This window comes from Numida meleagris, chromosome 2 (genome assembly GCF_002078875.1).
Source record: "Numida meleagris isolate 19003 breed g44 Domestic line chromosome 2, NumMel1.0, whole genome shotgun sequence".
NCBI classification, from domain to species: domain Eukaryota; kingdom Metazoa; phylum Chordata; class Aves; order Galliformes; family Numididae; genus Numida; species Numida meleagris.
The window spans coordinates 135,253,855-135,267,103 of NC_034410.1; the positions used below are offsets into that span (position 1 = coordinate 135,253,855).

The 13,249-nt window shown below is 41.0% G+C and overlaps 1 protein-coding gene across 8 annotated transcripts in view; it reads left to right on the plus strand.

The window, feature by feature from the left end:
- Positions 1–11,018, plus strand: part of COL14A1 (collagen type XIV alpha 1 chain) — a 118,443-nt gene extending 107,425 nt beyond the window's left edge. For 4 of the 8 annotated variants that reach the window (XM_021385893.1, XM_021385896.1, XM_021385895.1 and 1 more), the window contains exons 46-48: positions 7,687–7,764; positions 8,612–8,767; positions 10,116–11,018. In XM_021385893.1, the coding sequence (XP_021241568.1) occupies positions 7,687–7,764; positions 8,612–8,767; positions 10,116–10,441 (560 nt within the window). In that variant the 3' untranslated portion in view covers positions 10,442–11,018. Of the gene's footprint in view, positions 1–7,686; positions 7,765–8,611; positions 8,768–9,547 lie in introns of all 8 variants that reach the window. The other 4 variants (XM_021385898.1, XM_021385899.1, XR_002434900.1 and 1 more) reach the window with 3 other exon arrangements.

Genomic DNA, 13,249 nt, shown 5'->3' on the forward strand with positions numbered 1-13,249 from the left:
TATTGAAACACACAGAATATACTGGGGTTTCAGTCTATGAAAGTGGAAACTTGTGCAGCATTTATCATGTATTCTCCATTATAACCTCTGCTGGTAACATTAATCTTTAGGAAAAAACACTGGAAATAGAATGAGTACAGAAAAGATAAAATGTACATTAAAAAAGGTGATTATAACAAAACAATGCACCACAATGTGGTCTTTGTGTTCCCTTTTTCTGTCTCTGTAGATAACTGATGTTAGAAGGGACTGATTTTGACAGATTGTTCTTTTGGGGAGTTTCATACTTGGTAAGAGCAAGCACTTATCAAGCTTACTTTGAGAAGTATAATTGGTCAACCAGAACTCTGCAGATTGTCCTGAAATGTGATGCCAAAAGTTGAGAGTGCTTTACTGTATTTACAGCTCAAAACACGATTGTTTTAAGAATCAAGAAATTATATATGAACTTAAAGACAAAATAATTAGCAATTTTACTTGAAATGAAGATGATTTTTATTATTCATATAACAACAGCCATGAATAGAACCTGGACAGAAGAGAAAGGAGCTCATTCAGAACCCAGAAAAAAATACAGATTAATTTATTAGTCCTTAATGATTTCATTTCTTCAGAAGGAATGGAAATTTTAGATTGATGGATAATGGATGTAGTAGCAGTTTATTTAACTGAAAGATACATTTTAGTTTGTACAGATCCTGGGATATTTCATAATCCTTTTCAGAGAATCCTAGAATCACAGAATCATTTGAATTGGAAGGGACCTTTAAAGGTCACCTAGTTCAAATCCCCTGAAATGAATAGGGACACCTACAGCTAGATCAGGTTGCTTAGAGCCCCATCCAGCCAGACTTTGAATGTCTCCAGGGATGGGGCTTCCACCACCTCTCTGGGCAACATGTTCCAGATCCTCACCACCCTTACTGTAAAAAATTTCTTTCTTATATTCAGTCTCACAGCTCAAGCCTACCTAGGTCTCTCTGGATGGCATCCCAACCCTCAGGCATGTCAACTGCATGATGCAGCTTCATGTCTTCTGCAAACTTACTGAGGGTGCACTCGATTCCACTGTCAATGTTACTGATGAAGATATTAAAGAACCCTCGTCCCAGTACTGACCCCTGAGGGACACCGCTTGTAACTGAATTCCATCCAGACATCGAGACATTAACTATGACTCTCTGGGTATATTCATGCAACCAGTTCCTTGTCTACTGAACAGTCCCCCATCAAATCTATATCTTCCACTTTGGAGAGAAGGATGTTGTGGGAGACCATGTCAAAGGTCTTACTGAAGTCAGATAGCTGACATGAGTGGCTCTTTCCTTGTCCATTGATATCGTAGAAGACCAATAAGATGGTCAGGCAGGACCTGCCCTTGCCTTGCCATTTTCCAATGGATTACTCTAAGCTAACCCAAAACACAGCAGTAAAATGTAAAACTTATTTTCTTACCACGTTTGTGGAGATTGATTGGAAGTTTCTTGTACACTCTCAATTCTCACTTCATTTTAATTACATATCATACTGTGAATTAGTAGATAAAAATGGCTCTGCTTCTGGATGGAAATTTTTTTGTTTCTATTGACAGCAGAGAGGAAGGTAAATGGACTCAAAACCTATCCCTTGCTGTGTTCTGAAGCATTGCTCGTGTTTAACATGCTCAGCAAGTCACAATTTATAGTCCTGTCATGAAAATCTCCAGCCAACCACTTGGAAGTCTTTGTGAGCAATGTGTTTATTTTCACTGATGTCACCAGCATTTTGGATGTATATGAAGTTAATTTTACATTCAAAAACAGTGTTAGCCTCCATCCTTAAGTACAGTTAATATACTGGAATAGTGACAGTAGTGTCAGTAGTGCATACTATAATGACATTAGGAGGAAGAAAAGACCCACTTGTTTTCCTGGTAAGGTGTTGCTTTTATTTTCTCTAAGTTCAAACTATTGGAATTGCTGCAAGAACCTGGTACTGCTCTGAACTGAATGGAAGGGTGTTACAGCAGGAAGAGAAAAAATCAGGAGTAGCTAGACATTTCTTCTTACCTCCCCTGCCCACCAACCATTCAGTCCAAGTCTGTGAGAAGTGGGAACTTCTGAAAGCAACATGTGGAATGGGTTCAAATTTATGCTGTGAAGAGAGCTTTACTGGAAAATGTCAGCAGTCAAAGGTTTTCAAATCAGTGTACTTCCCTGCTAACTCGCCTGGCCAATAGCTTCTTTTCCTTGTTTACCTTGTCACTCTGCCAAGTCTTAATCCGATGTTTTTGGAGGGAGATGGATTGAGAGAGTGTCTTTGAGTTCTGTTAGAAACCTCCACTTGAACTTCTAGGTCCAGGGTGTCCCATTCCTGAATGTATTATCTCACATGGAATACACTGAGCTAGTCATTCCAAGAAAGACCACCTCGATGAGAAAGGATAAGTCATTCTCTTGACAGATTCTGTTTGCAGTGTCTTTTGCCTGCTGAGATTTTTTTTTCCAATGCAGACATTGGTGAATGGACTGGGATCACAGTAACATGTTTATTATGTAGTTTTCTAATACTGTGAAAAGGAACATCTCTAGCAGTCCCTATATATTAACATTTTAGTGGTGGCTCAACAGACCACTGAACCAGTGGTTAAGGAGGCCACACTGTCTGATATGTTATAATTCATAACCCCAGATAAATTACTAGAATTTTTTTGTCCTACTTATTTGCACAAACCTAGGAGTACAGAAAAAACATAACCAAAGTGATTATTCACAGCACTGATCTCTGTTATTTTAACTAGTTCACACACCATTTTCCATTTTTTATTTTAACTAATTCCAACAGCTTTTGTTTTGATTTTGTGTTTATAAACTGGAACTTAAATAACTAGTGTCTGGCTTCTGAGTGCCAATTCACTTCTAGCTTTCAAATGCTGTGAAAATGTAGTTCTACCACTGCTTGGACTTCTGCTATTTTTCTGTGTGCTGAAGTGATGCACAAAACTTAATGGCTACTCATTCCATCTCATTGTTATTAAAATACAATAATGCATACACTGTCACTTGGAAAGCCACAATGCTCAAGTACAACTTCATCTCTATTTGCATTCTGGCTTTATATGAAAGAGTTACTTAAACATGTGTTATCAAAAGGCCCATGTCTATGACTCTGATGGCAGCTTTCCAGTGGAATTAAATGAAACTTTTGCCAGCTGAGTCAAATATTTTTATTTCCAATTTCAGCTTCCCCTAGACAAGAAAAATAAAAATAAAAATAAAAAATAAAAATAAAAAAAAATCTCTTATTATACATTATGATTACAATTATACATCTTTAAAAGAGGATAACTTTAGGTAGCAGTTTAATCTTTCTTAATTGCAGTATGCAGTTCTCCTCAAAGGACAATTTTCTCATAAAGAGCGATACTTCAGATTTTCCTTCGAGGAGAAACCATGAACATTTACTTTTCTTTTCTAGAGAATGTGCTCATGATCTTGGTTTTGATTTTAATAACTAATGCTATCAGAGAGATCTTTAGAAGAGAGTTGGAAATAACTGATTTCAGTTGCTTGCGATCTCCATGGGGCTAAGCCCAAGCCATTGCTTATTTTGGATGAGGACAAGACTTAAAAAAACAGTTAACTTGGAGAAGGAAAGACAGAGAGTATTGTTGAAGTATGTCCAGAGCACAATATGAAAATAATTACTAGGATTTGAAGAACTCTAACTCAAATGACAATTTTTGATATGCACTTTTAACCCTAACAGTAATTAACCATTGCAATAACATATATGGAGAATGATGTCTTTTCTGGTTGATTTTCTAAGATTCAAAGAAGACTGTAATACAAAGAGAAATAGGTGAATTTTGAATGTTCAGTCATTGATAAGAGGGAGCCATTAACGGTGACCAAGAGGTCTGTGAGTGCTAACTTATTAAAGACTTGTGGTGGAAAGTCTGTTAGTGGAGCTCATAGAGTGCTTGATTTTAACTCACGTGAGTTTCACCTTAGGAACTGGTTCTTCTTGTTTTGGTGTTTATGTTCTCTTTCACTTGGATAAACTTTTCTGGAAAACAATCTGAAAGAAACCTGATGCAAACTTGTATCCCGGCTTTCAGTATGTTTGCTTTAGGAACTGAATATCCATGTGGTTTTAAAGGAAGTTTGACCCCATGCAAGAGCTTCATAACTTGTTCCAGAATGAATATTTTACTATTAGCCTGAGTAGGTTTGTTCTGTTTTTACCATTTCTTACTTGAATTTCTCCTGGGAACATGGTGCATGGATGTGTCTGCTGGTGTGTATAAAGAATAATATCTGTGTGCTTGGAAGGCTCTGATTTGAAAATATTGTGGCAATTGCCTTTGAAGTCATTATTTAATGTTAACACAGAGTCAGATAAACAATGGTCCTCTTGCTGAGTATCTTTGTAGACTCCAGATGGTTATCATGGGTCAGTCTTTTTACATTTGAAGCAGTCCACACAAACACACTTGCCTTTTGTAAATGCCAAACATTTTGCACAGGGCTCATATGAAAAGACAAAATTTAGATGAATTTACATTGCTGAAAAGCCTGCAACAAAAGTCGGGAATTGCAGTTGAGGAGACTCTCTGTATGTTTAAATCAAACCAGGGCTAAGCAAATTTTAGATATCTGGAAACTGCATTTACAATGCAGGACAAGAAGTTTGTATGAGAACATCATATTCAAAATGGGTAGAATTCAATTGCTGGTAACAGAAGATGTGGCTTTGACAGGTTCCCCCGGGGTTCTAAATGTGGATTTGAGCATATCTCTGGCACCTAGACCCACTTCCTACATAAATGGTGCATCGTGCAATGCAATCATTCATCAAAAGTTCTGAATAGCATTTCAGATTGAGCCTCCAATCTGTGTATTAACTAAATGCTGCGTTTCAAATAGGAGGCTCGTACTGGACTGGGAGAATGCTCTGAGAGCAGGAATCTCATGTATTACATTGCTAAGAATCCCAGAAGAAAAGATGCTGGCAAATTTGAAGATCCCTGAGTACTTAAAACACTTAAGACCCAATCACCTTCAATGAGGTTTTAGTAATCTTGCAGCTTGGCCAGAGGTTGCTTATTGTCTACCTGCATAATGGCAGGAGGGAACTATTAAAGTTGTTAGAGAAAGCAGTGGTGTACAAACAAGATCAGATGTGAGGGATGTTTGATAGAAGTGATGTGCTCAAAGTATCTGAAATGAAGCTCTAACTAGCTAGTTACTGGAGCACAGCTGGAGAGGACATTTGAAACTGAATTCTTTTTTCAGTTTCTGCTACCACTGGGACAAGGTGTTGAGGCTCTATTTAATAGTTCACTTTGCTCAGATCTTGAAATAAGGTCTGAAACAAGGTCTCCAACTCCCTAGTAAATTTTTCCTCATCTTTCTGGCCTAACGCATCCTTAATTAGCATAGTCAGAACCATTGAGGAGAGGAGAACATTCAGTTGTACATCCAAGCCACAGCATCAGGATTGTCTACACTTGGACAGCCAGAATTTCTGGAAATGCAGTAGCTGGATTTCAGATATATGCCACCATGCATCTGAAAAGCTACAAAGCCTGCCCAGGGGATGGGTCTCAGCATGGCAAAGCTGCCTGGTGCTATTGTCTGGACCTGGAATGAGTTCCTCGCTTCTCAGGTGGCCTCATAGAAGCTGGAGAGTGGAAGGGCTGATGAAAGGGAGAGGAGCCCCATGAAGCCCTACAGATCTCATACCTGGACTGATGTTCATACAAACTGGTGGGACCATAACACTGATATCATTTAGATCTTTCAGTGTACAGATGTTTATCTAGATCTCTAGATAGGTAGACAGGTACATAGATAAAATGTGCATGTGAATCCTTTCCCTAGTGTGAACTAAGCTTGTCTGGTCCCTGAAGATGCTGTGTGGGAGGACTAGATGCTCCTGAAGTCTTCCACCAGAGAAGAGATTGCAGGAAATACAGATTTCACTGCCCCCCCCCCCCCCCATTCTGTTTCAATTCCTTATATCATCTCCACAAAGAATGAAGAGAATTCATTTTTCTGGGGCCACATGGGACCTGCATATTGCTTGCTTTAGGGAGGGGGCACCAGACTAAACCACACAGGGAGAGGGAAGGTGGAGTGAAAGCTGCCTATAGTGCAGGCTCTGCTCTCAGTGGAGTCAGTGCTTTCAGTGGGCTGACTTCCAGTGGGCAGCTCTCTGCAGCGTAAGGACATTGCCAGCAGGTTAAAGGGCTCTGAAGTGGCTCTCCATTTTCACACTTAGGCTTTCCACTCCCCCTTTGCTTATACCTTTGTCAAAAGCCCAGCAACCAACTTGACAGACAGATGTGCACCACCAGATTGCTGTTCAGTAAATCCTTATTTTGGCAACTTATGGAGAGAAATACGTTGAGAGTGATGAGTTTTTTTTACAATATTTTCACATTTAAAGTTTATTCTTATTTGCATTCATAAGAACTTATCTTAGGAAGGATAAGTTCTTATGTGGCTCCTTGCAGAATCAAGGGTCCAGACACCGTAGCCTGGAGGTATCCTCCAAAAGTTTTTCCCTAAGATGCAACAGTTACCTAAGCAGGAGGGAAGGAAGCAGCCAGTTAGTTGAAATCGGAGACCATGTCTCATCAAGGGTAGTAGCACTTTTTTTCTGTCTACTTTGTTTTTATGAAGGTGCTCTATATTAGCTTTCATTCTGAAAGTGTGGAAGCTGTGAAGCAGTGAGAGCAATTACCAGTGTTGGGAGGTCTGGAAAACAGGGGGTAAGGTCCCACAAACCAGTCTGGATTTTGTCTTTGAACCATCCAAATCAAACACAGACTTTATGAGAGTTTCCAAGTCGCCAGTGGAAACTCATGGTCTGGAATTTGTAGTTTTGACACCTACTTTAGTTCGATACCACTCTTGGTGATCGTTGCATATAGAAAGTGTTTTTATAGGATGCCATAATGGTAGGGTAGAAGGCGATGGAAAGCTGGAAGAATGTAGTGCCTTGTCTGCATTACTAGATCTCTGCTCTGCACAGATCAGACCCAGTGATAGCAATTCAGGACCACGAGCAAATGGAAAATCTAGAGTTTTGTGACTGCAAAGCTTTTAGACCAGGATTCAACTGGGGGACAGATTCCATCTGTGCCGGGACTCTTCTTGCATTTTAGCAGCCTGAGGCCCTTCAGTAACCCATAATAACTCTTTCCATTTATGTGTGGAACCATCTGCTGCTGAATAACTGGTGGGTGAATTCTTGAAGGGAAATAGGCTGTAGCATTAAAAGTTTGATTAGGATTATTTTTTGTGCTTTTTTTTTTCTGGGCCATGCAGTAGATTTGTAGACAGCTTTGTGAGATTCTGAGGATTCTTCCACTCACTGTAGTTGTACCTTGGTATAGTCCAGAAGTACTTTTCCAACAGGAAGTGCCTTTGGGAAACTGGCCTATGCCCCTACATAAAATCTTGAAGGAAACATGATGGCAGCAGGAATGTTTAATGGCTCAGGAATGCCATGATCCCCTTGTGAGGCTATCAGAGAAGGGAGGAAAAATGAGCCAAATAGGTGTTTATCTTTACCTCCTTCCTTCTCTCGCATCTGTTTTTAAGTGAAAAGTAGTGTATGGAACTGTAGCCCCAGTTAAATAATAAACATTGCACAGCTTTGTTCAAAACGTGACTATGTTGAGTGCTGTTTCATTAGGTTTACCGGGTGAGAAAGGAGACAGAGGCAATCCAGGTGTTGGAACTCAAGGACCCCGAGGCCCACCAGGATCCACAGGTAAAGCTGTTACATTTGAGGCATTTGGATTAGACTCCCCTGGCCCATTTGCAAAGCAACTAAGAATTTCATGACTGTGCCCTCCACTTCTAAGGTTTATGTTGCAGAAGAATCAGTCATTGAGCACCTTACTGTTGTAACGTTCTTACTATGTAATATGACATTGTGATGTGATACACGACGGTATATCAGTCACATTAATTTTCCTTTTCAGAGATGACATCTGATAGGTAAAAATTAATCTGGATTAACTGCATTTGTCTTTTCATTGACTCAAGGTTACTGTAACTTGACAGAGAAATGTGTATTAATTTAGCTCATTAATCAAAGAGAGTTATATTTAGTTCCTGAAAAAATGGAGGGTGAAACAGGCATAAAATTGCATTGACTTTGTTAGGATGTTCTTTCCATTAGGGTATTGATATCAAGGCACAGTGCTACCTAGAAGGTGAATTGAAGCAGCGTGGGTGAAGGGAGACCTACTCATGCGGTCCCCCCCTCCATGAAACTGCCTTTCCAAACGTCTGACACTTGGTGAAACATTTGTGCTTTGGAAATACTAGTATATATAGCTGGCTAAGAGCTGTCTCTGGCAAGGAAGACAAAGCAACAGCCAGAGAGGAGGCTTGTCAGGAGCAGGGAAAAGTTTGGAGCCTTTCCCTCAGCATGTGTGGGGGAGCTGGAGCAGAGAGGCCCAGCCCCTGTGCTTGAGCTATCTGCCCGAAGTATTTGTAGTGCGCTCCGTGCCATCGTCTCCTAGCACCAGGCCTGCAGCGCTGCCAAGGCAGTCAACCCGCTGCCTTGTGAGAGATGCTAGTCACACGTTTCATCTCCCTGTTTTATGCAGGACCTCCAGGAGAAAGCCGAACTGGCAGTCCGGGCCCACCAGGCTCTCCAGGCCCACGAGGCCCCCCTGGCCACACCGGGCCCCCCGGCTCCCAGGGCCCTGCTGGCCCCCCGGGGTACTGCGACCCCTCCTCCTGTGCTGGCTATGGAGTGGGAGGTGAGTAGGCTGCGCTCGGGGGGAGGTGGGGCAAGGAAACAATGTGTGTCCTTTTAACAGCCAAAGTAAGATGGAGGCTACTGGTGAACATTGGTAAAATGTGATTAGCTCCATAAAAACACGCACATCCAGTGCTGCTGTATTTAGTGGAATGACACCACGAACCAAAGGTGCCCGCATTGTAGTGACAAGAGTCCACCGTCTGATTTGGGCCTGTGAATGGATGAAGTGTATTGGGTTTTGTCTTGTACGTGTGCGTGTAGCTGTACAAGCCTGCTCCACCTGAATGTTCTGTGTGTTGAATCCCCACCTCCTTATGTTCGTGACAGCAGAGCTGCACATCTGTAGTTTTTAAAACACGTTTCACTTCCTCTTCCGTGTGCCTCCAAATGGCATGAGAGCATGAACGTTACTAAACCTGCCGTAGTGTAACCTGGAACAGGGATGCACGTGTCCATCATTAACAAGTGAAGCAATCTGGAGAAAATGATTCTTTCTGTATCTTCTGTGTATTCCACTTTCCTTGTTTGTTGTAGCACAGAGGCCATGGTAGGAAGTTAACACAATTATCGAAAGTGATGTTGTCCAGCCTAAAATTGAAATTTATTTTAGCAAATTACTAGTTACTACAAATGGTATGCGTAAGGCTTATTTGTTTGATGTTTACAGTTTAATCTGCCCGTGATTTGTACGTTTTACTTATGTGAATGTTTTTGTTGTCGTCTCTTCCTATCCTTTTCTCCTCACTTCCCTTCCCTGTTGTTCATTTCCTGTTTTAAGGCCCAATCCCTTACAATGGCTACCAATCCAGAAGGTGAAAGACTCATTCTGGTTCAGTTCTCATTTGGCTGAAGGTCAGATACGGATGCTGAACTGCTCTATGCTTTCCATCAACGATATTGACTACCACTAATGAACTTGCTAGCTGCTGTACATGCACTTAGCTTCCTTGCACTGCTAAAAGTTATTGTCTGACCCGTTTTGCCCGTTAATCATATATTCCAGCCCATATTTGGAATAAGCTAAAGCAGGCAGATTGTGCAGTGTATATTAAGCGCAGTATTACAACTGTATTTGACATAAGACAAATTCTGGTGGTGGTTTCCAACTAACTTGGCTGTCTGTTGGTGGGTTTCCAATTGCTCCAGCTTATTAATTTTGTTAAATGTTTTCACTGTTCCTTCATGTGAATAAAAAAATGTGTATTTAAAGATTATATATATACACACACACACACTCTATGTATAAAAGGTATATATATATGTCAATTTCCTAATGAACGCTTTAATTTTCTGCTCCCCTTCTCCTGTGTTAACCATATGAATACTCTTGGTGGTGGTGGGTTAAGGTGGATACGGTGAGCCAACTGATCAAGACATCCCGGTAGTGCAGTTGCCACATAACTCCTACCAAATCTATGACCCCGAGGACCTTTACGATGGTGAGCAACAGCCGTATGTAGTTCACGGGTCCTACCCTTTACCATCCCCATACTCCCAGTCCTCCTATCCATCACCTCATCTTGCTCAACCAGAGTTTACTCCCGTTCGAGAAGAGATGGAAGCCGTTGAGCTGAGATCCCCAGGAATCAGTCGCTTCAGAAGGAAGATAGCCAAAAGAAGCATCAAGACTCTGGAACACAAAAAGGAAAATGGAAAAGAGCCCTCTCAATGAACTGTTTAGAAAGGGAAATATTTTATGTGCATCCATGTTTGGCCCCTTGTCCAAGTGCCTAATCTGTCGTGGAAGATGTTTACAGGCTCTTATATTAAACGAAAATACATGTACCTGTCCAGTTGAAACAACAAATAAAGGTAAAATTATCTTGCATGCCAGAAACTTAGTATGTTAGTGGGTTGGTGCTAGATGATGATGGAAGATCACTCTCAGATCTTGCTCCAGAGTACAGTATTCAAGCTGTATCTGAAAAAAAATGCATCTGGTTAGTTGGTATAGCTAGAACCATTCAACAAAGTTTATGTTTTGTTACCCATGTTTTTGCAGCTGACTGTGTTCTGTTAGTTCTGGATAAATTGCTTTTACCAGCAGAGTAACACTACTAAATTCACCGGGGAAAAGTAATCAGGTTTCCTTAAAACCTCTTGCAAAGAAGTCTTATCTCAATGGTATTTGTTTTTAACCCATATTATGCAAACACACAAGAATGTTCTGTGGGAGTACACTGATAATTTATTGTGAACCTCTTTCATTTCTGTTTTGTATGCAAATAAAAGTGGCAAGCTTTTATGCATTGAGTCTGTATTTATTTGACTGATTTTAACTTGGAACGGTTGTATAGTAGATCTTCAGGGGACAGAACATAAAGAGAAGAAAACATATTTTCCTCTTCCAGCACTTTTGTGCAGCAGTTTTATTGTAAAGGTTACAGGCTCTTAGCTGAAAGAATATTTAGCCTTATTTCTAAAATACATGAAGAAGTGAGGAGATGAAATATGAGATAAGGAAGCTGTGCCATTGGTGGATGTGAGATTTTGGATATAAACGTGCCAGAGTCAAAAGCCTGGAAGAAACGGTTGCAAAAGCAACTTGGATCACCTAATAGGGAAAGAAAGAAAAAAAAAAAAACAAACCCAACAACCCAACCACTTGAGAATAACAAAGCAATTAACGATGTTAAAACAAAGCAGATAATTTGTAAAGTGATTCAGTAAACAGCTTTGAACACTTCTGGGACAACAAAGGAAGTTTTAAGCAGAAGGTCAAAAATGTACGTACATTTAAGATGAAGTCATAGATTTTAAGTACTGTTAATCCAGCCCTACAGAGCCCCAGACAGGCTGACCTGTGGGTCCCAGGACCAGGTTCCTGCTTGCCCCTGACAAAGTTCAGGCTCTTCACACTCAGGAAGGAGACGTCTCAACTTTTGCTCCTGGCCATTGCCAGAAGCTCTCTTAGCTCGCGACGAAGAAGAGAAACTGGTACTGAGACAGCTGCATACCTTTACTGTATTAATCTCAAGTTCTCTGGCCCAGAAGTAAGCCTCGCTAATAACACAAACAATTTACATGTGCAACTAAAACCCAAGGCTGCGTATATCCCGGGGCAATTTCCAGCTACGTGGCCGTATTCCTTTCTGTGCTGTTTCTGTTTTTCCACTAGTTTTCTCACCCCTAAGTCTCACCGCTTTCTTGCAGAAGGGTGATTAAGATTGCCATACATGTGAGTTCCTTACACTGACTTGCATTTAAAGAGGAAGGTAAAAAGTTAGAAGATAACTTACTGACTTTAAGCAGATTAGCCCCACTTTGCAGTGCTGCGAGGCAGGCGTCACCTTCCCTGTGCTTCTCCAGCAGCTCCTGCAGCCATCCTGTCCCCTGAGCCCCCAGCTGCAGGACACGTGCCGCACAGTGCACACGCATCACTGTGTATGGGAGGCTAAAAGTGCAGTGGATTGAGCAAGTGAAGGGGTTTCTTGGGTAGGCATTCTCACTACAATTTTCTAATTTATATCCTGAAGGACAAGCTTTAATTGTACCAGTTGTGCTTTATGTTTTTAATGATGATTAGCTGCTAAGCAGAGTGCTTCATTTAGCATTGGCTGCATGTCAACTTGTTGCAGGTGCAAAAGTAACTGTCTGATGGATGGCTACTACTGAGATATAAAAGTAATACTCAGGATTTATGCATTTGCCAAAAAAGAGTGAGACAGACACATCTGGCCAATATTTTCTCCAGAATTCAGTCACTGAGTAATCAGAGTGTCTCACATTTCTCCAGACATCCTAAGAAACTTACGCTGCCGACTGTGACGTTCGTAACACATAAACAGCTGATGCCACCCAAATCTTACCTACAAATTATGTACTATGTCCTTGCACAAAAAGAGTTTATTTTAACCTCTGAAGAATGCTTGCAAGATTTAACTAAAAGTTTCATTACTGACGTGGAAATGAAGTCTTGCATGTTCCCTGGACGGGAACTGGTTAAACCCAAGCCAAAGGCTGAAGAAATGCCTATATGAAAATCAGACCACACCTAGCACATTGTTTTGCTTCCTATACACTGCTTGGACAAAATGGATGTTGGAAACACAGACTCTCCTCACCCAACACTGTAACCTTTGGAAGATAACTAATCAGTACAGAAAAGAAGAAGGGATTCATTTATTTACACGACTTTGACTTGAGGATTGTCCCTGCAGAAAAGCAATCGGGAACTCCTCAGAAATGCCGTTGGTCAGACAGCGTCACCCCTGAAGCCCACGCTGTCCTTGCTGCTCCGCAGTCCTCCAGCACCATCTTCTCACCATCCTCTCATTCCAAGATGATGGTTTTGTCTCACAGGACCGCAGTACGCATGTGCTTGTGTTGGGCTACGTGCACTGCTTTCTTTGAAGACGAGTCTTGTGGGGTTGGTTTTTTCAGTTGTTTTAAATGTTTTAACCTAAAGACCTCAAGCCACTGGTTTTCAATTTCAGGAAACAAGGTACTGGTCCCCTGGGATGGACGTATGAAAAAAGAA